The following is a 27,446-nucleotide window of genomic DNA, read 5'->3' on the forward strand; positions in this document are numbered from 1 at the left end:
AATTTATTCCACGTAGTTTGTAGTATTAAAAATAATCATATATGGTGACATTAAGTGTTCCAATAAACTGTCGTGTGGTCGCTCCGCAATGTTGTGTAGGTCCCAGGTAGCTATGAGATTTATTTGTCCTGCTCCGTCAGTCTGCGGTATTAAAAACAATCATGTAGAAAGCGTCTTGAACAATGATTAGCATTTCTGTATTCAAATGTGTTTGCTCCACGTTGGGTGTGTCCTTGTTTATGCTCCGGCGACCTACTAGACTTATTTGTTGCACCCAGTCACCACTGTTAAACGTCTTACGTAACGTAGAGACTGTCGTGATGTGTGTATCCACATTCATTCCGCATGTGCCAATGAACTCTAAATTTTTGAGATATGAATGAAGGGAAGTACCAAAAGACACACACAGCAGAGATAAAGTGATGGAGCCGCAGATAACACTAGAGCAGCCATTGTCCGTTTGTGTTCATGTGTGTGTATGTAAATGAGATTGTGTAGCATTAGCATGTGAATAGCGAGCGGACGGCAGCACAGACAGCAGCTGGCCGCGTAACAGCGTGTGTTGAGCAAGTGTTGTGGTTGTTCCCTGTTTTTTGGATTGTCGGATCTACTGTCAAAATCAGTCACGAACACCAAGTGTCATTCAAATCTAAATCTGCTTAGTTAACATTTTCAAAATGTGTTGATTTGACATGGAAGGATCCATATACTGTTAGAAGACAAGACACATGGTAACTCAATGTGCTCCAACATTTAAAAGCAAAAATAATTGGACTTTTAAAAGCTAAATAAAAAGTTTTTTCCCTGAAATTACCAAAACAACGTACAGCGCAAGAACATTGATTATCGAACTGCTCTAAAAGACCTGACTCATAAATATGGGATAAACCCCCACCCCCTGCCCAGTTTTTAACCTGGATTTAAAAATACTTACACTTGGGGCCCAACTTCAGTTTTGTTGACATCTTATTCCAGTTGAGTGCAGCATAACAGCGAAGCGCTTATCCACCATATTTACTTTAAACACTGGGCTCCACTAATCGACCCGAGTCTGCTGACCTCAGAACCCTACTGTGTTTATATTCCAAGAGCATTTCTTTAATGCATTCAGGGCCGGAGATATTCAGTGATTGATAGGCCGTTAGCATCATTTTAACTCAACTTTTCAACTTTCCTGAAAATCTGAGGACTATTGATGAACAACAATTGTAACTTTTCTTTTTTTAACTTTAGACCCCAGCTATGTGTGTCATCGAGGACGATCAGCCATACCGTAAAAATTTTATCGCCTTTGTCTTATCTGCCTGCTGATGACATCGCCAGCACAACGTGTTTGCGTTGAAAGTTGTTATCGCAAAGTACACACGCGCCTTATCTGTCGCGGCGTGGGCGGAGGGACAGGAAGTTCAGAACTCTGCCGCCGTCCCGTCTCGCGAACCAACTCTGTCTTTGCCTCCTGTGTCATGTGACACAGGGACTTCCTGTTTCCAGGACGTTGTTTCCTGTGTGTGTGTGTGTGAACATAACACACACTCTTCTCTGTCGGCAGCTAATCTCGTCCGCCTCCCTCGCGTCTCTCTGCCCACCGGCTGCTCGTCTCAGACGGGGAAGTCCTTTGTCCTCAAACAAAAGGATACACACTATACACACACACTAATCAGGTTTGTGTGCGTGTGTGTGTGTGTGTGTGTGTGTGTGTGTGTGTGTGTGTGTGTGTGTGTGTGTGTGTGTGCGTGTGTGTGTGTGTGTGTGTGCGTGTGTGTGTGTGTGTGTGTGTGTGTGTAATGTGGGTCTGAACAGGAGTCACATGAATGTTGTTGCTTTATGTCCTTTTTTTTTTTTTTAATTTATACCTCAGACGTCCCCGCTGACCCTGGATCAGCTGCTCAGTTAATGTGGAAACATACAAACAATGACAAACTGTGCTTTTACAAAAGTTAACATGTAAGTAAAGATTAACTCGGGCTAAGCGGTAACCAACGGCTATGATGTTTTAAACAAAAGGTACAAGTTCACGTTGGGTACTTTTTGTCATGAATTCTCATCAAACAACTTTTTCCGCGCTACCTTGACTTACAAGCGTCCCAACTTTATTTCGACTTACGAGCCGTCGTGCTGTTGATTTTCGTGTGGCTGATTGATAAAAAGAAGCAACAAAGGTAGCATAATGCCCTTGAATGTGGGCAAGGAGAGCCACAGTCCAACAAACTGCCAAAGACACAACTACAAAAATGAGAACACTCACAATGTAGCTGCTGTAGGCCACAACTCTTGCCCAAACGCTCACACACAGACTACACAGCCAACCTGATTCCAGCTCTTGATGTCACTCGCTAAGCCACGCCTTTTCAAGGCACACTAACACATGAATATAGTTCTGCAATATGTACAGTAATTGCACTTTATACAGCCAATTTATTTGTTTACATTCTCTTATATTTTTTTATTACAATAAGGTTTTTTTATTTATTTTTTATTTTAAAAAATCTATTTTTCGAGGAGCTGTAACAGATTAATTGCATTTCACTTCATTACAGTGGCGGAAATGTATTGGATATTTAGGTTGAACAATTTTGAAAAATGTGATCTTCAATATTACGCTTACGGTTTAATATGGGATTTTTTCTTCTTCAAGGTCCTCTTCCTGTATATTTTTCAACAAACACAAGCAATACATTAATCTGTATTACAGTGAACAATATCACATTTGTTAATTAATTTGTATTATTATTATTATTATTGTTCAGTCCTCTCAACTTTATTTATTTATATAGTGTTGATTTATGGAACAAGTTTAACTCATTAGTCAAGATACCACAATATTTTTGTTTGGATGTCAAATCAACATTGTTGATTTTGAAGCCGTCAATGACGTGTCTTCAGATGCGAATTGGCTCGGTTCTGATCCAAAGTCTCCTTTCCTAGGCTAGTAATCAAAAATCCAAATATTCCTAATATATGATGGAGACGAACATCTATCAGACAGCAAGGAGCAGCAGTGAAAGAGCACAAAAGATGAATGCAAACAGCTTGGCTCCATTCACTGTGTGTAGGATGACAGTGGGGTGGCGGAGGGAGGGGGGGGGCGGTTAATAAGGGCCCCGCGTTCAAGCTGGAGCCGCTTCACTTTATGCTAGCACACACACACACACGCGCTTTGTTCCCAGCCCCATGTTGGACCCTCTCAGTGGGGGCATGCTTGTTACTTTAGAACTAGAGCAGGACCTCTGCGGGTACAATTGGAGGCCATGGGGGCCCGCTTTCCACCAGGAAGTGCCACGCTAATGTCATCAAATGTGCTTCTGGGGCCAAAAGAGGACCCCCGACTAGCAGGGGGTAGTACGGCAACCAGGAGATATGTTCCAGATACACCCACGGTGAAAATCCGTTCTATCTATCTATCTATCTATCTATCTATCTATCTATCTATCTATCTATCTCTGTAAAAAATGTAAATGCGCTTAAACTAACATTTCAACACAACTTTTTTTTAAAAACTGCAAGCATAAAGTATAGAGAAAATACTGTATGTAGAGTTGTGTCTGCACATTGTCTGCTGTATGTGTTGACTTTTACTTCTGTTGTAACAACAACGCACTTTTGAGTGATAGGATTGTGTTGGTGCAGCATGTGAAAGCCGACTCCCCCCTTCCTCCCCTTGTCCTCCACCCACCCTCCCTCCCTCCCTCCCTCCCTCCCTCCTTCCTTCCGCAGTTCTCCATCGTGTTTGCACTCACTTGATCCGGAGCGGAAATTCCTCTCCCTTATTTTTTTTTGTGAATGACAAACTCATTAACAATTCATCAACACAGAGGGGGGCGGGGGAGGAAGAAAGGAGGGCGGTTCGCGCCTTCCGGCCCCCGTTGCCAGGACGACCGCCACTCGGGCCTGCTGCGATTGGCTGGCGATCGGAATGCCGAGCCGAGGCCACGCCTCGTTCCCCTCCTCCTCCACCGCCATTCAGGAGCTTCGCGCCGCTCTCCGGGCTTCAGTGAGAGAAAAGAGGGACGACGAGGAAACAAGGCCGACGACTCATTCAAGCTTCGGGACGACGATTGTTAGAGATTCGAACTCCTCGGACTATATTTGGCGTGGGCTCGTTGGGAAGAATCGGTTCGAATGAGCAAGAGCCAGCCGTGGGATTCATTCACCATCCCGACATAACACGGAGCCCACCCGCCCATTGATTTAACATCGTTTCCCCCCCTGGAATCCGTCTAAATGCTGGACAAGTTCAAGCCCGTGGCCCCCCCGCAGAAGCAGTCGCTCGACTCGGTGGTCATGGCGGTGAGCAAGACGTCAGCGTGGCTCCGCGAGCAGCTGGACGCGCCGCGCCGCGATTGCCTGCTGCTGATGGACTGCCGCGGCCAGGAGCCCTACGAGTCGTCGCACGTCCAGGGCGCCATCAGCGTGGCGCTGCCCGGCCTCATGCTGCGTCGACTCCGCAAGGGCAACCTGCCCGTGCGGGCGCTGCTCGCCGACGGGCCCGACCGGGAACGCTTCGCGCGGCGGTGCAAGAGCGCCACCATCGTGCTGTACGACGAGTACAGCCGCGAGTGGAACGAGAACGTGGACGGAGGCTCCGTGCTGGGGCTGCTGCTGCGCCGCATGAAGGACGAGGGCTACAAGGCCTTCTACCTGGAGGGTGAGTCGGTCCCCCGGTCCGAACCACCGCACTACCGCTGCGTGTCTTGGGGTTTAGTTACCTGGCCATAAGTGACACAATAAACAAGTCACAACCTTTCTTTGAACCACATACAACGGCCTCAATTTAAAATGAAACAACATTTATATATTTGTATTTATTATTAGCATATTTTTAGAATCGTATTTTGCTTAATAGTCACACTTCGTGTATTCTCAATACACACAAAACATATTTTTTTACTTTTACATTTCTAAATGTTTGACTATTTTAAAAATGTATTTTAGTAAAAAAAATATTTGTAGATAATTTTTTTAACGTACATATATTTTTTATGCAGCTACTTCCTAATCTATTTTTATTTACGCAGTGGATATTTTGCAGAAACCGGCAACTCGCCACCTAGCGTTATTTTGCCGTGAATCAAACTACAAGTAAAAATTTTGCACCAATGATTTGCCCCGAAGGCACTGCTTTATTCTTTCGCGTGGGTTCGAATGCTGTTCTATGCCTTTTTATCTTATTTATTACTATTAACTACAATTTCAGTCCGGAATTGTAAAGGAGCCATTTTGTTTCATGTATTTATTGAAGAATTGCGCAGTTATGCAGTAGAAAAGCTTCGTAGCTTGTGATGATATTTGCAGACCGGAAACTCAAAAATATTGCGCTGACGCTGCCCTAACGGCCACAGCTCGTATCAGAAGTCACTTAATTAGGAAGCCAGTTTAACCATAACACGGTAACCTACACAGTGCCAAAATAACCTATTCGCAGCAAGCTAAGAATTTCTCGCTCCGGCGATTAGCCAAGCAAAGCATTCACGGCAAAATAACACTAGCATGTGACTTGCTGGTCACGGCAAAATAACCACTGCCAAAAAATAGGCATATTATGTTTCTATTATTAGAAGCCAAGCCAGCAGCTAATGTTGAGGTTGACTTACTTTGCGCCAGCATTATCTAATGGTAAATGTGGACGTCGTTAAGGGGTTGGTATTACACCAGCGGTGGGCAACCAAAGGCCTTCGGGCAGTATATTGTCCCATTGAATTACTGTACGGGACCTGTATTGACATGAAAGTGCTATATAAATAAAGTTGACTTAACTTGAATGTTCTGTTTGTAGGTGGCTTCAGCAAGTTCCAGGCCGAGTTCCCCAACCTGTGTGAGACCAACCTGGACGGCTGCTCCAACAGCAGCCCCCCCTCCACGCAGGTACTGGGCCTGGGCGGCCTGCGCATCAGTTCTGACTCGTCGGACATAGAGTCAGACGTGGACCCGAGCAGCGCCACCGACTCGGACGGCAGCCCGCTGTCCAACCCGCAGCCGTCCTTCCCCGTAGAGATCCTGCCCCACTTGTACCTGGGCTGCGCCAAGGACTCCACCAACCTGGACGTGCTGGAGGAGTACGGCATCAAGTACATCCTCAATGTCACGCCCAACCTGCCCAACCTCTTTGAGAACGCCGGCGAGTTCAAATACAAGCAGATCCCCATCTCGGACCACTGGAGCCAGAACCTGTCGCAGTTCTTCCCCGAGGCCATCAACTTCATCGGTAAGTTCAACCCTGAACTCCAAATTGATTGTGATTGCTTGAATGCATGCCAAAGCAGCAGGTGGCGCTACTGCTTCAAATGTTTACTTGTGGATAAAAGTAGAAAGTACTTTGTCATTGGCCAATGACAAGCAGCCATCTCCAACTTTTTGTTTGAAAAACAACAAACAAGACATTTCTTCATATTTTGCATCTGGAAAAGACCAAAAACCTTCTACACCTCTTAAATTAATGCGCGTGGATAAAACAACAAAACGGGAAATCTCCCTAATCCAAAAAAACCCAAACATGACATTTTACTTAAAAAGGCATCCATCTTAATGTTTATACACGTCAACATACAAATTGAGCCCAATGTGAACGTGAGATTTTTCCAGAGCAGGAAGCGTGTTGCCGTTCTTACTTGTTTTGTGTTAGCGTAGCTTATTAGCGCTCGCCTTTCCGTGACAATGGCGCCATTTGGGCTGCGAGCGGCAGCCCGAGTCATGAGGGCGCTGTCAAGGCTCACAGGATGTCAACAGGGCCTGTAAATGGCTTCTTTTGTTCATGTAATGGGGAGGGGGGGTTGCATGTCCTAGATTACTTTCAATGGCGCTTCCTTCCTGTTCCGCTCAAATTACCGTCCGGTTTGTTGCTCTCGGGTTTCAGCCGGGACCTTTTAGTGTTAGTGTGCCTCTTACACAAGAGCGTAACTGCGACGAGGCTGTTGATCATCTCCGCCGCTTCCCTCAGTGCTGATAAAAGGCCAGCGCGTCAAAGACACAATGTTCCGGAACATACACAACACCGTTCAGCAAAAAGGAAACGAGGACAAAGCTACACAGACAAACCATCACAGAAACACTTCAGTCACTACACGGTGGACGGCCAACCCAAAAAAGTTCCGCTCTTCGACATGCATTAGTCTTCATGTTATGAGTCACCACAATGGAGAGCTTCTTGAAAGCTGTCATCTATATGCAGTCGTGACGTCAGCTCTTGGATAGCTGTCCGCTGTACTGACTGATGACATCAAGACTGACGCATATTCAAATTATTATTATTTTTAAAAATATAACTTTCCACTGTGGGAACTGATTTGATTGGCTGTTTGTTGCCAGCCATGACATCAAAACTAATGGCAAGGTTACTTACAATTTATAAATAATTAAAAGGAATGTAATTAATTAAAAGCATTAAAAACATTTAAAGTAGTTAAAGTAAATAAAAAGTAGCCAGTAACTTGTAACTGATGATGTCATGATATCGAGTGAAACAGCTTTTGATTGGCTACCGGCTGATGTCATCAAAACTAATGCACGTCAACTAAGAAAGCAAAAGAAAAAAAAACTTCAACTAAAAAATGGTGTACTGTAGTGACTGATGGCATCAAAACTTAAGCCTAGGCAATAAAATTAATTAAATAAAATCGAAAAATACTGGCCACTGTAGTCAGTGTTTTTGCTTTTAAAATTAAATTTCGATGAGGGAAAAAATAAAATTATCAATGTCCAAAACAAACCCTCCTTCCTGCTGGATTTTCAGATGAGCAGATTTTTGCATCATTCGAAGCGAAATTCCGCCAATCAGCAAATCCAACCGATACAGAAAGTTTTGCATTTCTTCCTTTATTAAGCTTAAATAAATCAAAGAATCAAGCACACTTCCAAATTTCAAGCGGTGTGCGTCTCCATTGGGTTATCAGTCTGAAAAAAAGTGTTATCCTCAATCATCCCTAGTTTCCACATTAACGATCCCCCCCTTTTTTTTTTCCTTCCAGACGAGGCTCGGGGCCAACACCGCGGCGTGCTGGTTCACTGCCTGGCTGGCATCAGCCGCTCGGTGACGGTGACGGTGGCCTACCTGATGCAGAAGCTGCAGCTCTCCATGAACGACGCCTACGACATCGTCAAGACCAAGAAGTCCAACATCTCGCCCAACTTCAACTTCATGGGCCAGCTGCTGGACTTTGAGCGCACGTTGGGCCTCAAGAGCCCATGCGACAACCGGCTGGCCAGCACCGCCGCCGTGGTCATGCCGCCCGGCGGACAGCCCCTCTACTTCACCACCCCCACCAACCACAACGTCTTCCAGCTGGACCCGCTCGAGTCTACGTGAGCGAGCGGCGGTGAATGAAAATGTGAAATTTTGACGACCTCTTAACGTCCTGGAAGGAGTTTTCTGCCGGTGCGGCTGGACGCTGGCGGCGGGCGCTACAAAGCCTGGACTGGTGGGGGCGGCGGCGGCGGCGGTCCCTCCCATGAAGCGTGTTCAAACTGGACCACCATTTTGAGTCGTGGACTCGATCTGACTTTTGCCATCGTCTTCTGTGAAGACACAAAATGAACGCTTGTGTATATAATTGTTGATTATGCCAAAAAAAAACAATCAATCAAAAAGGAGGATTTTCTATCTATGTGTAATCTATTGCAGTGTTTTCCCATCCACAAAATATATATTCTGAAATATCGCATTTTTCTCACAAATTTACAATGTGGGCCTGTTCAGGACCAATTGAGTGAAATAATCATAATAATTTTCAAGTGTTTGGGAATCACTTCTCTGAGCCAAAAACAGGCCTTGTCTTCGCGCCTCCCTCCGAATAAATCAGTCCAGCTGAGGTTGCCTTATTTATTTAGCCTCCTCATGTGACTTTGTATGGTGGGGGGGGGGGGCAGGTGTTTTTGTTTTTTCTTTTGGTGAGAGGGTCCCTGGAGGCTACGTGATCTTTGTGGCGATGAGGGGACAAGAATGTGGACACCTCACCTCCTTCATCCTCCTTCGTATGAATGTAAAGATAAGTTATTAATAAATGCATATTTTGTCTACGAAATCTGCTGTGCCGTGTGTTCTTGATGCCTCGCTGCTGTGAGGGGTCCAGACTGGTTTGTCCAGGTGCAAGCTTTTTTTGTTTTGTTTTTGGTTGGTTGGCCCTCAGGCACTTCCCATGAGACATCAAAGTATGTGTGGAGCCGCGTACGTGTGTGTTTGCACGCGACTGCACACACGCCTCAAGCGTCGTACAAATTTTGAAAAGGATTTCGGGATTCAATTCAATCAGCGTGCAAATGCGCACCAACATTTTTTTCACCTTGGTTAGGAAAACAAACTGTTGCTAAGAGGAACAATAACGCTCAATTATTATTTATTTATTTATTATTATTATTATTTATTTATTTTTTTTCCAGGAGAGCTCAGTATTGTTCATTCAATTTGACATCATCATTGCTCTCCTTTTTTAAAAAACAACAAACAAATCAATTAAAAAAAAAATTAATAAATGTTTTATTTATTTTTTTATGTAAAATTATTAAAATAAAGTTTTTTTTGTTCAAATTTAATGTAATTAAAAAATATATATTTCATACATTTTTTATGACAGAAAAAAACTTTTAAAAGATGATTTTGCATTTCTTGTTTTTGTGGAACATTTTTAATGTTTAATTATATGCAATATATATATATATATATATATATATAATTTTTGCTAAAAATGGTATTCTGAAATTATATATTAAATCACATTTTATGTTAATACTGAGGTGTTAAGTAGAAAGGTAAAAAGAAAAGGCGCTGTTATGTATAAGCAGAAATAAAAAAATAAAAAAATCATTGTTAGATTAAACGTTTTCCTTCATTTTTCATGGCACAAATACAAAATAAATCATATTTGTAAAGTCAGCAGGTTGCTGTAACAGTTGGAACAAGAAAATAACATTGAGCCACATGCTGCTCCACCAAGTCAAGAAACCTCATGGAAGCAATCAAAAATGATTTAATTTCATGTATGTGGCAAATTTCCATTTTTTTGCGGGGGCGATGTTGCCGTCCCTTTATTCAATAGGACGCAGTGTCGTTTTGATCAGGCACCTTTGCGGACGGCTACAGTGGCTCCTCGTGAGGAAGAAAAGTGTTGCCATGGTGAGCTATTCATTGCTCCGAGAACAAATAAGTAATGAACAAAGTAACTTTTTGCTACACATTGACGTCTTGTTATGTCATAGAGATGCCTTGAAATTTTCCATCCAGCTGCTTTGTATTTTTTTTGTGTGCCAATTTTTACATTGTAGTTACTGTAATGCCCTGGTATGTGGGAAAGGAGAGCCACGTGCCATTTATTCAATGCTGGTAGAATAGTAAAACATAAACACAACGAACACACACTCAGCAGCTGCTTTCGTCTGCAACTTAGACACTCGCATGCGCACCCGCTGATCTCACAAGCCACTCCACTAGGCCCCGCCTCTTAAAGGCACATACACGTATACAGAATGATGTTACAATACCGACAGTATTTCTATAATGTTGTTTTTTAGCATGTTCAAATCAGTTTACAATGTGTTAATTTTTTCTTAAATATATTTGAAATTGTTTAAAGCATGTGGGAGGTGTAAAAATATGACAACAAAGAACAGGTTTTGCAAGTTGGACTCTGGCAACAATGCTTAGAAATATTTCTGACATTTATGAATGACGTCCTGAGACATCCTGCTGGGTTTTTTGGGTATTTTTTTTTTACGTTGTTCCTATGCAAGTCTCCTTTGGAAAAATGATTACGCACCAAAAGGAAAAAATAGCAACACTTATGGAAAGTAAGAATGAATCATTGTGTGTATGTGCGGGTGTGCGGGTTCATGAATCATTGTGTGTATTGGGTTAGACAGCCAATGATTGACTGGTATCCAACGGCTACGCCTTAACAAAGACGCTTGGGGGTTGGGGGTTGCATTGTGTGTCTTCATACTAGATTTAATAACAATATGACTTCATAGTTATTATTAATACCATCTTTGATTTGAACAGTGGCGTGCAAAAGTGGGGGTCCAACGGGGCAGTTACACCATCTGAGGGGGCATCAGCCCCCCCGCCACCCTTAAAAAAAAAAAAAGTGAATCATAAACTGCAACATAGCAGGGGTGGTTGTCAAATGTTCCTTAAATCACAGATTTTAGCTTATTTTAAGAACTTTAAATAAATTCCCAAAATTGTAAAATTTAAATAAAATTAACAGATGTAAATACCAAACTACCTCGTGATCGATTTTTCTAAGTGCCTCTCAGTATCTGAAGCGATATTCTGCGGCTAAATAAGACGGGTGTGATTGACAGGCAAGGGTGGGCACGCGGGGAACGCCCGGCAGGCACGGACCCCCCGCTCCGGCGCTTCCTGTCGGCAGCCACTGCCGGTGTCGGGCATCGCGGGCCAGAGCCGCTAATTTTAGTTTGGCATGCCAGAACGCTCCACGCGGCCCGTCAACGCCAATTGCACATTCCAGTCCTGCTCAAACATTTTCCACCAAGTGCCACCTAGAAGAAAAAAAAAATCCTTGGCTCTCTAAATATCGACATCAAGGCTAACATAGTTAGCAATAAAGTGGCATAGTAGGCCTCGGTGTTCAACACACATGGATCAAAGGTTTATTCTGAAAAAGTATTTTTAATATCGTTGTAAGCTTTGTACGATTTATTTAAACCGTATCATATAAACATTAAATAATTGTTTTTAAACTGTAAAAAAAAACATAAAAATAAAATAATCTATATTATAATAAAAAAAATAAAACATATTTAAAAATAGTTCTTAAAAATTAAATGCAAAGCGAATGAACACAAAGTTAAATCCAACTGAACAGCACTTGGGCAGTTTTTATTTTGTGTATTTTTCTGTAGAGCAGAACAAAAAAAATATTAGCTTTTTTGTGTGCACTGCATGTCCAATTATTATTATTTTATTTATTTATTTATTTTTACCATTGTACGAGGGACAATGTTCACAATTAGCCATTTGACCAAATTACCTTCATCAACTACACTACAAATTAATAATTACTTAGTCTATGACTTTATAAATATTATTTATTAAATTTTTTGTTTTTATTTTATATTTATAATATTTATGTTTTATAATTTTATGCATTTTTGACTGAACTTTTAACATTTGGTTTCAATAATATATTTAAGCTTTATTTTTATTGTATACATTTATTATTTTTACATTTCTATTTGGGTACTTTTTTGACTGCCACAAATAACCATATTGAGACAACAGCTCCTGAGGTCACACGAAAACTGGTCCTCCAAATGTTCCAGGAAATTACAGACATTGTTTTTTTATTTATTTATTTATTTTTTACATTTATTACATAGTGCTCAAGATTGCTTGAGAATAAATTTATAACCATCTCGAACGCGCCACTGTCTGAGAAGTAATGCAAAACTCCGCCTCTGCAGGTGCCATGCAGCATTAGGTCGCCTCAAGATTTGGAAGTCTGTATGTTTTTTGAAAGACAATAAGAGGTGACAATAGTTAGCTAAGATACATTTGTGGAAGTGTAACGCTTCAGTGTAGAAGGAACTAGTAAGCTATGAAGGTAGGTTTGGTACTTTGGAGACGAGGGAGGTACCAAAAATGAAAAGTTCCTCTGTGGAATTGCGGCTTTTATGCATGAATGAGGACGTGACATCGAGCCTCCCTTTGGACCCGGCGTCCATGCTGCTAAAATTGGCGGGCCTGTTAATCCTCTGCTAACACTTCCAGTCCACTGCGACACCCCTGCCGACCCCACCTGGTGTTGACAGCTGCCCCTCCCCCCCTTTTTTTAACCCGCCTATCCGATGGCAATATTTCGACAAACTGTGGGACCTTACACAGACAGTGTGCCTTCCAAATCATGTCCTATCAACTGTATTGGCCACAGGTGGTGGACACTTTAAGTGTGGAAACATCTCAAGGATGATCAGTGGAGACAAGATTTTTTAAATTTACTTTAATCTACATTCATTTTGTTGGATCAATTTTCAATTTGTGGAGCCCAGGGTTCAAAGCAAACATGGTGAAGCAGCTTTTAGCTGTTATGCTGCACACAAACGGAGTGACTCGCCAACAGAAGTTAAAAACTATACCTTTGAACTTTTTTTTGTAATGTTATATATGTCTATTTTTTAATATATTTTTTGTTTTATTGACAAATATTATTCATTCTTATTTTTTTTGTAAGTTATACATTTTGTTTAAAAAAACATATTATATATATTAATTGTATACTATATATATTAATATATAATATTACATTATTATTATAAATGTTTTAATTTTTTGTTTGTACAAACATTTATATTATTTATAAAATAAAATAAAATTCTAGATATTTTTTATTTACACATTAAAAACAAACATTATATACTAATCATTTGATTAATTAAATTAAATTTAGTTTGTTTGAATGATACAGCATATATTTTATTTTGATGCTGTGGGCCACCCCGCCCCGCATTGACAGCTGGCTTCCCCCCCCCCCACACCTGTCTCATGTCAGTCACCCCCTCCTCGTCCACGGCAGCAATTTCCTGTTGCCCTCGTAGATCCTGTTACACGTTCCAAAAGCCCACACACACCCACATGGAAATGCACATTCTCCCTCTGGCATGCCAGCCACGCTATCATCATCTCCACCGGCAGGCCTTGTAAACCCAGCGCTGCTGCTGCTTCCTCTCTAACACACACACAAGATTATTAATCCCACTCAGGGAACAGGCTGTGACCCAAAATCTCATCGGAAGCAACAGATGGCTCACAAAACAACAACAAACATCGAAGACTGCGTCTGTGTGTTTGTGTTTATCAAAGCTGCATTTTCACGTCAAGATCTTAAAAACTTTTGGTCCTTGGTACTTGTGGTTCCGGAACTGATGGATGAACAGAACTAACAGATTTTTGTAGCACTTCACTATGTCCACAGCAGAACTTCTGGTGCACAGTTGGAAGTGGAAAAGAAGACTTCCTAAAATCAATAATCACTTCTTTGGTTTTTGACAATTCAAGAGGACTCGTCAGACCACATTACAAAGTCACCGCCGTGTCATCAAAGGTCAATCTGACTGGCATGGGGCTTCTGCCCCTCAAGATGCCTGAATCAAAGTTATAATAGTTCACCAAAACTAAATACCTAAAACTGGAAATGAAAAAATAGTTCTCATTGGCAAAAGCTGCACTTTCACTTCAAGATCAAAGAACTTTTAGTCCTCGGTACGTGTCGTTCCAGAACTAACAGATATTTGTAGCTCTTCACCATGTCAACATCAGCACTTTTGTTTCAACAGTTTGTGGAGGAAAAAAAGAAGACTTCCTAAAATTAATGATCATGTCTGGTTTTCGACTCAACTCAAGAGATGACTCGTCAGACCACAGTACAAAAAATAATAATAATCGTGTCACCAAAAGCCAATCTGGTATGTGTCTTCTGCCTCTCAAGATGCCTGAATCAAAACGTAATTATAGTTCACGAAAACTTACGAAATAACTAAACCCAAAATAAAAAATATATTTTTTTATTAATGAATATTGTTGTTTTGGGAAAAAAACAAACTCTTTAATTAATTAATTTTAATAATTTTATACATTAGCTTTCGGGGTTCATTTTAAATGTTTTGTTTTGTCGTACAGAAGGAGGAAGGTAGAAGAGTAGTTTACGGTACTTGAATGTATTACACATACTGTACATAAATAAATATCAATAATAAAGAATATATGCCTGTGAGTATTCTCATACTACATCGTTAGTGTTCAAATGTTTGTCGCGTCAAGTTTTATTACTACTACAAAACCGATGCTACTTTTGTGAGCCCTTCTATGGCACTTTGCTTTGTGTGTTAGCATTAAGCTATCAGACATTCGCGTTGTTTTCAATCCACAACGTGCGATATCATTAGCTTACAGACATCCTGAAACGTTCTCACAATGTCACTTGTCATTGGAGCCTGAGACCATTAATTGTTCCTGAGTTCAGTTTTTTTTTCTTCTTTCCTGTGTACGGCAGGTTCAAGTCGTAAAAGTCTCACGCCACCTCTGAAATTCTGGGAAGGAATGTGTGCAGTAGGAGGACAGGCGTGTGTACATAGCGGCTTCACTTGGCTCCCAAACTGGCGTCAACCGCGCCATCATCTTTGATCGTCTTGCAGAAAAAGTTGGACAGCAAAAAGTTGACACGTGGGTCCCGACTTTTTCTGCGAGACTATCAAAGGCTAACTTCTGGCAGAAAAAGCCAAGCGTGTGTACATAGAGGCATCACTTGACTGTCAAACCTTCGGCAACCTCATGCTTCCCGAAAGAGTAGGGAACCAGGCAACATCTCGGTGTGAAAGAGGATATATTTCGAGTAGAGTAAGTCGCCACAACAACACCGACCACAAAAGTACACAAAGCATAATTTTCCCACCCACAAGAACCGTTGATAGTTTATTTGAAGTACATTAGGATTTACTAAATTTGTGTCCTTATTTTGTGCGGCTTGAACCTGTTGTACATCATGATTTACTGCTGCAAATCAATCCGATGTGTTGCTGATTCTGGCATTCCCGCTTTGACCACCAGGAGGCAGTATAATACTACAGTCATACAGACAGAAACAAAGAAGAACAAGACATCTTATCCTACTACTCAAGAAGTTGCTATAATATTACTAATTTGTCCTCGAGGATAAAGTTTTAGTGTTGTGTTCAGATATCCGCTGCTTCTTAAACCACAACTAGCAATGCTAACCGCTATCTTGTCAATGATGTTTTGCATTGTTTGCTTTAAGCTAATCTAAGGCGAATCTGTGGTTGTTTTAAAAATACAACATGTTATTCTGCTTGTTTGCGGCTTTGTTTGACTGTAAACTTCAGCGGGGAGTGTCAATAAACATCTTGAAGCCTCTTTTTTGGAAGAATCTGCCAAACTGCTGATGACTGTGACATTGAACTGACTTCACTACGCTGTAAAAACCCATAAAACGCTTATTTAGCAATATAGCGTAGGAAGACGTACATTTGCTGGCTGACGTTTGGCCAAGCGCTTTCATCATGGATATTTGACGTTCGTGTAGTGATACATTGCGATTCCGAACATTTTTCCCAGCGAGCGTTGGCGGTCCATCCGTAACCTGTCGGCTCTCTCGCGAGTCACGATGCAGACTCGTGAAAGCTTTCCGTCCCCCAAAAAATCTTTGGCTCCTCTTCAGCCTTTGAGTCATCCCAACTCTCCTGCCCACGCCGCTAACACTACAGGGCTCTCCAACACAACGATACATGACTACATGAATACATGGATGGATGGAGAGGGAGAGAAATGCGTCTATTGAAAAAGGTAAAGCGCGATGGCCCTGAATCATGTGTGCTGTCTTCATGCAGCCCACAGAGTGTAAAAATAGACACACAGAATGCAGCCTTGGTAGGGAAAAAAAAGAAAGAACTAAAACCGTGTCCAAAATAAGGAGAAAAGAGAGAGCAAAGGACACAGATGAAGCTTATTGTCAGTTCAATCATTGATTGAGTGTCCACTGCTCACTCACTCCATTTTTGTACTTTCACCTGAGTTCGGATCCTAACTCACTAGATCTGCACAAAACACGTTTCCATGGAAGAATGGACGAATTAACCAATCATTACATGGATGAATGGGTGAACTGATAGATGATGGATAGATAAATGAATACATGTGATTGATGGACATTGTATGTCTGTATGGATGGATGGAAGAATGAATGGGTGAATGTTCAATCAATAGATGTTGAAGATGAATGAATGAGTGAATTGATGGATGAATGGAGGAGTTAATAAATGTGATTGATAGATGTATGCGGCATGGCTAGTTAATACATAGATGGATGGATGAATATGTAGATGAATGAAAGGATTAACAGGTGGGGATGAGTGAATGGGACAATTTATGGATGGGTGAATAGATAGAAAATGATTAATGGTTGGATGAATGAGTGATTTGATGAATGGACTCATAGGTGGCTGGGTGAATAGGCCGATTGATGGATGAAATGATGGATGAATAAATGAATGGATGTTTAATCAATAGATTGATGATGAAGATGATGAATGAATGAATTGATGGATGGATAAATGGAGGACTGAATAAATGTGATTGGTGGATACATGTTCCATGGTTGGTTAATAGATTGATGGATGAATGAATAGGTAGATGAATGAATGGATTAACAGATGTATGGATGAATAGGTTGGTGGACGGGGATGAGAGAATGGGCAATTTATGGATGGATGAACAGATGAGGAAATGATTAATGCTTGAATGAATTATTGGTCGCATGGTTAGTTGGACAGATGGCTGGATAATGGATGAATATATGGATTCATAAATATTGATGTTACATGGGTGGATGAATGGATGAATTGGTAGATGCCTGATGAATGAATGGGTGGCTAGTAGCTGGGTTAACAAAGGATGAATAAATAGGAAGGTGGATGATGGTGGTGGACAGATAGGCCGATTAATGAATGGATGACCAAATAGGCCAATAAATGGGATGCATTTATGGATGCTTAATGGATGAATAAATGATTTTATGGGAAAAAATGCAAGTCAGACATTATAAAATCAATGCTAAAGCCAATATACTAAATAATAACTCGCAAGTGAAAGTTCACTGTACTTATTTATTGTATATGAATGACACAAGCACATTTTCAAACTTTATGACTGTCATTGAGTACAAATACAGTATGTTGTCATCAGCGCCTTTTTTCACGATTGCATAATAAGCCAGTGAGACATTTACCAATGAGTTGGGAACGCTGAAAAAACATGTCCAATAAAAGTTTACTAAAGAGCAAAGTACAAGAGTAGAAAAAAGTATAAAAGCAGACAGAGGATATTTCCGTAATGGAAGCATTATGGAACTGCAGAAGGAAAGCAACCATTTCATCATAACGGTAAGCGCTTGCGTCCTCGCTTAGCAATAATCGTCCGTCTGTGTAAAATATGGCCAGGGAAGGTGTACATCTAATGTATGATGCAGTTCTTTGTTTATTAAATCCATATCACTTCATTTACAGTATTTCTTTTAATTTGATTTTAATTTTACTGTATTTTAATTTATTTGTGTCTGCTTATACCATAGGTGAAATGCTATTTCCCCCCCAAAATTTTAAAAATATTCTTTATTAAATGTATAATGGATAGCTATTTGTATTTGTGTGTGTATGTGTGCGTGTGCATGTGTCATGGTTTATATATTTGCATCACTTGCTGTTCTGTGTGCTTTGGAGACAAATACTGATAAGAAATTACAGTACACAGTCGTGTGCTTGGGTTTGTGTGTGTGCGTGTGAGTCTGGCTGCACACTCATAAAGACGATAAAGGGTCCTCAAGTGGGTTAAACTAATTCCTGGTGTAGGGAAGAGGATGTACTGTAAGAGATATTGAGTAAAAAAAAAAAGTACCTTCTTTTCTTGACATAAATATGCCTTTATTGTTGTAAATTTCGTATTTCACAAAATAACACTTGCTTGTAGTGATATTGCAACTAAACAAATACCAATCAAATACTACTTACTGTAAATAGTATATGACCTTTTTCTGTGCAAAAACAAAAATATATTTAGAGGTATAATATTATATATTTACTTTATTCCATAATGGTGCAACTTTTAAAGTAATTGGCCCCGCCCTAAAAATATGTCTTAAGATTGCAGTTACTTTTTTCTTTTTTTTTTGGGGGGGGGGTCGCATTTTATATTTTCTTCTATGATTTTCTTCTTTAAATGCTACTTATTTCTTCTCATATTTTTAAAACCGTTGTAGTTCGGCTTCACTTGAGCTTGCAGCTTAGCTGCTGACATTTTGCGAAAAGCATGGCCAACAACACTGAGACGAGCTAATGGCTACAGGACGCTGAGTCATTAGCAGTGATAACAAGACGAATTAGAACAACGCCCACTCAGTTTCCCAGAACGCTGATTAATATTCTCAAGTTCTTCCCGCTGAGTTGTTTTTTGCTAAGAGGGCGTGGTCAGCACACGGAAACAAGGAAGTGAGTCTTTACGAACAAGGGCGTGGTCGAGCGGAGAGTTCAGTGGGATTGCAGCACACCCGGAAAGGCCTTGACAACCCCGTTACTAAACCCAAATGGGCACTCACCAGTCCGACACTTGGTTGGCTGGTTAATTTGTGAGGGACAATCAGTGACTGAATGAGTTAGTGAGTGAGTGAATTCCTTAGCTAGTGAGTGAGTTAGTGAGTGAATGAGTTAATTAGCAAAAACATAATTGAGATAAATAATGTAATAGTGAGTTAATTAGTAAGTAAATGAGTAACTTAGTTAGTTTGTAGTTTAGATAATTAGAGAGTGAATTAGTTAAGCAGTGAAAGGGTGACTGAGTGAGTTAATTAGTATGTGAATGAGTGAGTGAGTGAGCGAGTGAGTATTTTGTTGGTTTGTTAGTAAACGAGCTAAATGAGTGACTTACTTAAACACTGAAAGAGTCACTGAATGAGTAATTCAATTAAATATTAAGTGACTTAATTGATTAGTGAATGGGTTAATTTGTTAGTGATTTAGTGGGTGGATTGTTTTCATATGAGTGAGTGAGTTAGATTTGTTTTAGTAAATAAGAGAATTAGTTAAATAAGTGAGAGAAAATTTGAGTTAGTAAAATAGCAAGTAAGTGCAATAACTAGTTAGTTGGTTAAAGCGAGAGTAAAATTGTGTGAGTGAGTTGGTTAGTGAGTGAGTGAGTGAGTTAATTTGTGAGTGAATTAATTTAGTGAGTGAATTAGTTATTTAAATGGTGAGTGAGAGAATAAGAAAGTGAGTTAGGTTACTAGTGAGTTAGTTGGTTTATGTGTGAGTTAATTACTGTGCTTTTTGGTTAGTGAATAGGTTAATTAAATAGTGAGTAAGTTAGTTAGTGACTGAATGAGTTAAATAATGAGAGATTACAAGATAGAGTGAAAGAGTGAGTGAGTTAAAAAGTGTTTTCGGTAACCAGTGAGTGAGTGAGCTAGTTTACAGTATGTGTGAGCCACATATTGAGCAAGAGTTAGTTGAATAGTGAGGTAGCTAAATAAAGAGTGAATGAGTGAGTGTCTGTGTCACCTGTTTGTTTGTAGGGGGTTCCCATTACTTTTGCCCACTCAGTTTACGGTTAAAATAGATAAAACGTTGTGGGGTTGGTATTATACAGTATGCAGTATGCTATTATTTGAAGGGCTAGTTGAACTTGCAATTTTGGTCTCAGTCGAAGTTGAAGTTGCTGTCGTACATAAAAGAAAAAAACAAGTCAGACTTCCTGTCCCTACAAAAGTGAACAAAGAAAACAAAAAAAGTGGATTCCCCCCCGCCGCCCCAAAAGTTCACCATGGTCAAGCTTTATTGAGTCCACCTCTGACCTGCGACTCCCCTCCCCAACCGCCCACCCCAGGGCCCCGTTCAGGCTTTCAAGTGGAACTCTTCGAGGAATTCCCGACAGACTTTTGGTGCCGTAAAAATTCCTGAGCATCTTGGCAAACAGAGCTGACCTCATCTACGCAGGAAGTTCAGAAGGTCGCCATTGACGGGGGGGGGGGGGGGGGGGGGGGATGGGGGGGGCTTTTCACACACACGCCTGATAAGCAAGCAGATTACAGCCCAGCTCAACTTTGACCCTTTTACACTCTGCCAGGACAACACAGCTGCTCACAGCCGACAGATATACAGTAGCAACTCTACCCAACACTGACTCAACATCACAAACACCAATACAATGTTTTCCACACTATATTGTAGTCACATAAAAAAGGTAGAATTTTTTCCTTAAAAAAAGGCTCATTTTTTTCAAGAAAATTCACATTATTTGTGACTAAAGTCAAATTGGTTTAGGTTATCTTGTCACGAGTTTCTTTGTATGGGAATTACGTTTTGTACCCAAGAAAAAAGTACTAACCTTAAAGAATGAAGTCACATTTTTTTTTGTAGCAAAAAAGTTTTTCAAAAAAATGCTGAGAGAAAAAAGTAATATTTTTTCAAAGGAAAATAGACTTTACTTTTTAAGAGACCAATGTTCAGTTTTTAAAAAAGAAAAAAAAGGATCTATTTAGTTTGCCAAAAGTCATATTTCGACAAGCAAATGTTTTTAAACAAAATGTTTTTTTTGGTGGACTGGTTTTTTTATTCATGAAAATGTTTGTCGAGAATAACGTGATAATTTATTATAAAACTCAGATTTTTTAAAATTATTATTAAAGAAAAAAAATTCCTTATTCTAGAAAACATTTTCCAGGGAAAGGAGTTTTTTCCAAGAAAAAGAGGAAAAGAAAGAAAAAAAGTGGGAAACATTTTTTTTTCATGAAGAGCTATTTTTCCAAAAAGGGATTATTTGTAGAAAAAAAATTTTTAAATTAGAAAAAAAAGATATCTTTTTTTAGGGAAAACAATATTTTTCACATAATCATAAAAAATTACATCGTGAGGAGAATTTTTTTTTAAAAAACAACCGCTTCATGGACAAAATAAGAAATGAAAAAAAGTATAAATCCAAGTGTATTACAATGTTTAAAAAAAATTCACCATGGTATTTTATTTTTTTAAATGTGTACGCTCCGATTTAAAAGTACCAGTCAAAAATAAACTCAAACACAAACACAAGTGTGTTTGGCTTTTTCTTATCTGTGTGTGTGTGTGTGTGTGTGTGTACGTGTGTGTGTGTGTGTGTGTGTGTGTGCGTGCGTGTTTCCGATTACAGCAGAAAAAGAAAAATGTAATTGTAGCCATGGAACATCAAAGAACGAGTACTTTTACTTCATTTCTTTTTTGGGGTCAGTACTTGAAAGATTTAGTTAGGTTCAACAAGGCTGTAAGCAGATTTACATCAAGCCTATAGGAGCACTTATGCAGCTATAGGTCAGTGTGTGTGACTATTGTGTATTTTTGTTTTTTTGTTTATGTTAACTCTGCAAGTATGTACCTCCGTGTAATCGGATTACTGCCATCATGAGACAAAGCTACATTTCCAAGAATGATGACCACACCACTTTTGGAATGTTCGGACAACCTCCTTTCTGATTGGACAAGCTTCACTTTTTTTATTTTATTTACTGCGATGCCCTCACACGTGGGAAAGGAGAGCCTCAGCTAACAGATACATTTTCTTTCATGACAAAGTTCCCGCAAGAGTGGGCTCAATGCTTTAATTACTATGTGTTTTATGCTTTTCAATAAATGGCTGAAAAGTGCATCTGCATCACTGGCTGAAGCTCTCCTTTCCCACATGTGAGGGCATTGGAGTAAGTAAACTGCCTGATTCCCACTATGACCTTTATTGTTGAAAACCAACAAGTACAAATATTTTAACAGCTTAGATGCTGCACTTGAAATGCGAAGGTTGAAGTCCAGAATTTTTACAAGCGCGTTGCTACAGTATGTCGGACAGTTCAAACGATTCATTTTCTACAATGTCAAACACGCATGGTTCATTCCCTTGTTTATCATGTGAGGACGGTCTAGATGATGATGTCATCATCTTAATGCCTATTTAAGAAGATGACGATAGTGGGACTTCGCTGGGCCTAATCAGATTGAGTCACTTACAGCAGTTGAGCAACACTCTTCGTTTTTATCCAATTCACAGAATGGATCCAAATCATAAATCAAGTTACCAGTGTACTGTACGTATCCTCGTCTTGTGTCTGTGCTAAATGCTAAAGCGCAGTGCACCATCCACAATCCACAATCCACGTGATGAAGGAATCCTCTGTAGCATCACGGGGAAGGGAGTGTGAGGCAGGGGGGGGTCGCATTTATCTCCAAATTCCCCCACCCCTCCACCACGTCCTTCACTTGACCTCCCTCTATCCATTCCTCCTCCTTCCTCCTCCTTACGTAACACAGCGACTGCAGCTATGAATGAACGAGTGACTCAATGAAGGCCTTAAAATGATGAATGAAAGCCCCCCCACCCCCCACCCCCACCCTTCCTCCTCTTCATCCATCCTCTTCATTTTCCTCAGATTAAACTGTAATCCTGCAGGATGATGTCGTTGCTGCATGGACGTGGGGGAGGGGGTAAAAAGTAATGATGTCATGCTTTCTGGGCTCATTCATGGTGATAGAAAAGGAAGGAGGGAGCACAAAATATGATGCCTTTTCCATTCAGAAAAAATAATATGGCCCACTTGTATGACAATTAAGAACTACTTTAAGCATTATTTGAACAATCCATAAAAATTACAGTTTTATTTTTTAAGTTGCTAACTTCCTTTTCTAACACTTACATGTCAATAATAATAATAATAATAATAATAATAATAATAATAATAAATTATATTCCTTCCTTTCTTCCATCCATCATTCCATCCATCCATCCACGTAATGGGTGCTGACTGCTTGGGCGCGCACCAAACCAGACTAGTGCCACCTGATTTAGGTTGCACTACCACCTGGTGGATAATAGTGGCAATTACAAGTACAACTAGAGAGATTTTTTTTTCCTTTTGTTTTTCTTTTTCTTCTTCTGGAGAGCTCAGTATTGTTCATTCGGTAATTTTACCGATTTGACATGTCATCATCATTGCTCTTTTTTTAAAAAAAATTTTGGTATGTGGGTGAGAATGTGTATGTGCGCGTGTGTGAGTGTGTGTGTATTCATTAGTTCACCTAAAATACAACTAGAAAAAAACCCTAAAAAACAACTAGAGAGATTTGCTGACATCTTGCATGATAATGGTTTAAATTCCGCGTTTTGGTTGACTTCTCTAATATATTCTCCCCCAAATTGGTATCTATATATAATACCAGGAAAAAGTTCCCCACGGGGAAAATAAAAGTATATCGTATATATATATATATATATATATATATATATATATATATAAAATAAAGATACTCCAAATTGTTTTTTTCTTAATAAGTTCCAGTTCCTGTTTTATGGTTATTATCACCGTTGCTACGCTGTTTTAGATGATTTGCTGAAATTTAAGTTGGTGTTGTTGTTTTTTTGTTTTGTTTTTTAACATTTGAACTACTCTTTCAAAGAATTCTGTTTGAACTCCAAATTGCGGGTGCCACAATTAAGTTCCTATTTCCTATTCAATAGTTGTCATTAACATCACAGAGCTGAATTCTCACAAGTTTCGCTAATGTGTCATGATGATGGCTTGAAGTCCAAGTTTGTTTGACTTTTGAAACATATAACCCCCAATTTGGATGAACTCCAAACTCCTGACATTTGGGTCATCACAGTAACTTTCACTTCATGTTCTTTGGTAAGTCTCTTATTCTACTTTTGAAGCATTAAAAAAAAAAAAACCCTAAACAAATTACTTTTGGAGCAACATGTTTGAACTCCAAGTTTTGTTTGACTTCTGAGAAATTTTAGGTTGAACTCCAAATTTTTTTGACTTTCACAGTAAGTTCGAACTTCCATCTCCCTTTTTTCCCTCTCATCTTCACCCACATCGGGCTGAATTTTCCCTGGATTTGCTCTCATAACTAGCTAACTAACTAACTAACTAGTTATGTTTTGTTTGAAACATAAAAACCATTGAAGTTGTATTCAATTTTTGGGAATTGGAGTGTGTTAGTCAGCTGGGCGCTCACATTATTTGTCCTCCTCATGACTGACTTGGTCTGCTTTATTTCTGGTCCATAATGCTAAAGTTAAGAATAACTTTATTGTGCAAGCATGTGCTAATAAGCCTCGATTCTCTCTCTTGCTGTAGATTGTCACACATTTGCATTATCAAAAGTGATGATGGTAATGTCACAGTACATTAGAAGTGAATGATGATGATGTCAAATCATACTACAATCTGTGATCTCACCAGAAAAAGCAGCAAAAAATAATATTATGTAACATACAATATTAACATATATTATTTAAAGTCTACTCATGTGCTTTACAGAAAAGGTACTGTCATTACGGTCATTTCAGTCCTCTCACGGAAGCCAGGGAAGTCAGTGAGTCACGACGAAAGAGTACAGAAAAGAAGAGCGTGATTTTCAATACTTGTGGGTGAGGTTTTTCTAGAATAGTACAATATACGTTGCCACGTCGCGTTTCTATCTTATTGTTATGCAACAACTATCCACTGTTATTGTAACATATTGATATCATTATGCATCTTCTATACACGGCTAATGTAGTATATTGACATCATAATTAACGTTCTATACACCTCTAATGTGACATATTTACAGTATGTTAAGTCATTTGTATAAAATAGCATTTAAATGGAGTGTGTTGGACAATAACAAGTCACAGGTGTTGTCACGTTTTCGTTGTGGTACTGACATTTTTTTGTCGTTTTCAATCGATGGCGAGGGTCCTCAATGTTGAGTTCCACAAAAATGGACAACAAACTGGTCGCATGTCAAGGTCAAAGCACATATAAACAAACAACGATAATGTTACGCTATTGTTACCACATTAGCCAAAATGCTAAAGAAATGCTATTTAAAGGTTGGTTTTGAAAATTTGAAGCTCCAAGTAAAATTTGGATTCTCGAGTGGTAGGTTGAGCTAGCTCGCTAAAGGTCTATTATCTTCGCACCTGAGGTTTCTCAGCCCGAAAGTACAGTGGCCATAAGTCTGAAGGTGATATTTATAAAATAATGCCACTTATTTGCTCTTTAGCCAACGCTAACGCTACGTGAGCCAAGCTAACATGACTTGGAACTGGATCCGTTCCGCTATAGTTCTTGAGGTCACGTTAACTTCCTGTAGCAATGACATGCGCTAGCTAACTCGTGGCGACGTTTTAGCGGGTGTAGCGGGGCAACATTTGATGCGGTCTCGTGTGCGGCAGCCATGGACTCGCAGTCACAAGGCTTGGGAATTGTTCCTGTTGATTCTTTATTAGTCACACTCGTTGCTTGGATGCTACGCTACATTTAAATCCATTAGTGGTAGGTGGGCTTCGGTGGTGACCTCAAAGACGTGAAAAGCACAAAGGGTCTTTGTAAGCCTTGCCAGGGCGTCAAGTGGCTTCAAACGCTAGCTGCAGGTAGCATCGCTAAATCAAAGGCTTTGATGTTTCGGTGGCATGTGAAAGGAGCTATTTACGCTACACTGTTTGTATGCTGGTCATGTACCTAAAGTACTTACTTATTGTATGGAAAGACATTCAATCACTCTGAATGACTTTGTGCATTCAACGCTAACCAGCCACAATGTTGTGTTTTGTCAAGCACAGGGTTCGAAAAATGGATAGATGGATGGAAACAGTGCATGCATTATGAAAATAATATAAATTAACTAATTAAAATAAAATACAAAATTAATTAAATATAGGTATAATATATAATTTTTGACTAATCATTTCGAAGGACATTTCTGTCATTTGGATTTGTTTTCAATAAAATAGGGATCTAAATTATAGAAATAATAAAATAGGGATGTAAATGATAAAAAATAAAAATAATAATTTCATCTTCTCTATCCCCCATTTTTCTACTCTGTTTTAAAAATAAAAATAATTCAAAAGTATTTCTAAAAACAGACATATAGACATCTTGATAATGAACTACACTACAGTAAATGAAAAACAATATATAGTTCATTACAGGCAATTAAAAACTTCCTATGTTAACGCTTGCATTTGAGCCGCTTTGACCCCTTCATGGTTATTTAACCGTCCATTTCCTCTTTTATTTTACAGTCTCTTAAGCTTTTTAGTTCCATTTTTGTTCTTTGTTCTTTGACGCTGCTTCTCATTGAGTATTTTAGCTGTTCTTTGTCTAAGTACTTCCTCTCTTGTGACAAAATGGCTCACCGTGTCATCGAGCCATTGGTCGTGCCTTGAAGGACAAAAAGAGGAGCACTTTTTCCAACACTTGGCAGGTATTTTCTAGAGGTGGGAATCTTTGAATGTCTCACGATTCGATTCCGATTTTTGGTTGTGCGATTCGATTCAGAATCGATTTTCGATTAAGAACGATTTTTGATTCAAAATGATTTGATTGACAATGATTTTTGCTTCAATTCAAGGAATCGTAATGATCTACTCCAGTCTGACTTGCTAATGCTAATTAGTGCTCTACTCGTGACACTTTTATTAGGACACTCCTATATATATATATATATATATATATATGGGTGTGTGCAATGTACTTCTCTACACATGTATACTTCTGTGAAGACTTCTGGGAAGTCTTCTACTTATTGCTGCACTTCTTATTTATTTAATTTTAATTTTATCTCTTTCTATTCTGTTGTTTTCTCTTTACTGTAAACTGCAGCTGGACGGAGTCCAGGAAAAAGTTCCCACGGGGAAAATAAAAGTATACCGTATTGTATCGTATCGTATCACTCAAAAGAACGGCTCCACGCTGAAAAAAACACTTTTATTGGAATAACTTGATCATGACTTTTTCCTTCTACTCTCTAATGTGGCTACAACTTAACAGTGTATCAGACCGCATAGAACCACACTGCCCCTAAGTGGCCAAATTGGGTACAACATGTACAGCGCTCCCAATAAAGGCACACACAAACAAAGGGAAGAC

The 27,446-nt window shown here is 39.6% G+C and overlaps 2 protein-coding genes across 2 annotated transcripts in view; both read left to right on the forward strand.

The window, feature by feature from the left end:
* The first annotated feature begins 3,962 nt into the window (after window positions 1-3,962).
* Window positions 3,963-9,014, forward strand: dusp6 (dual specificity phosphatase 6). The gene is made up of 3 exons (XM_077568921.1): window positions 3,963-4,645; window positions 5,774-6,202; window positions 7,962-9,014. The coding sequence occupies exons 1-3, from the start codon at window positions 4,222-4,224 to the stop codon at window positions 8,297-8,299; spliced, it is 1,191 nt and encodes a 396-aa protein (XP_077425047.1). The 5' UTR covers window positions 3,963-4,221; the 3' UTR covers window positions 8,300-9,014.
* An 8,807-nt stretch (window positions 9,015-17,821) lies between these two features.
* LOC144053394 (solute carrier family 23 member 1) overlaps window positions 17,822-27,446 on the forward strand; it is a 71,831-nt gene continuing 62,206 nt past the window's right edge. The window contains exon 1 of the mRNA XM_077567803.1: window positions 17,822-17,898. Coding sequence (XP_077423929.1) covers window positions 17,860-17,898 — 39 coding nt within the window. The 5' untranslated portion in view covers window positions 17,822-17,859. The remainder of the gene's footprint in view (window positions 17,899-27,446) is intronic.

The sequence above is a fragment of the Vanacampus margaritifer genome, chromosome 6, assembly GCF_051991255.1.
Source record: "Vanacampus margaritifer isolate UIUO_Vmar chromosome 6, RoL_Vmar_1.0, whole genome shotgun sequence".
Lineage (NCBI taxonomy): Eukaryota > Metazoa > Chordata > Actinopteri > Syngnathiformes > Syngnathidae > Vanacampus > Vanacampus margaritifer.

Excerpts from the sequence above, each read along its gene's own strand:
- dusp6 (XM_077568921.1), top strand. The coding sequence starts at position 4,222 with ATGCTGGACAAGTTCAAGCCCGTGGCCCCCCCGCAGAAGCAGTCGCTC. Across the intron at positions 4,646-5,773 it reads CAAGGCCTTCTACCTGGAGG|GTGGCTTCAGCAAGTTCCAG; the intron begins GTGAGTCGGTCC and ends TTCTGTTTGTAG. Across the intron at positions 6,203-7,961 it reads CGAGGCCATCAACTTCATCG|ACGAGGCTCGGGGCCAACAC; the intron begins GTAAGTTCAACC and ends TTTTCCTTCCAG.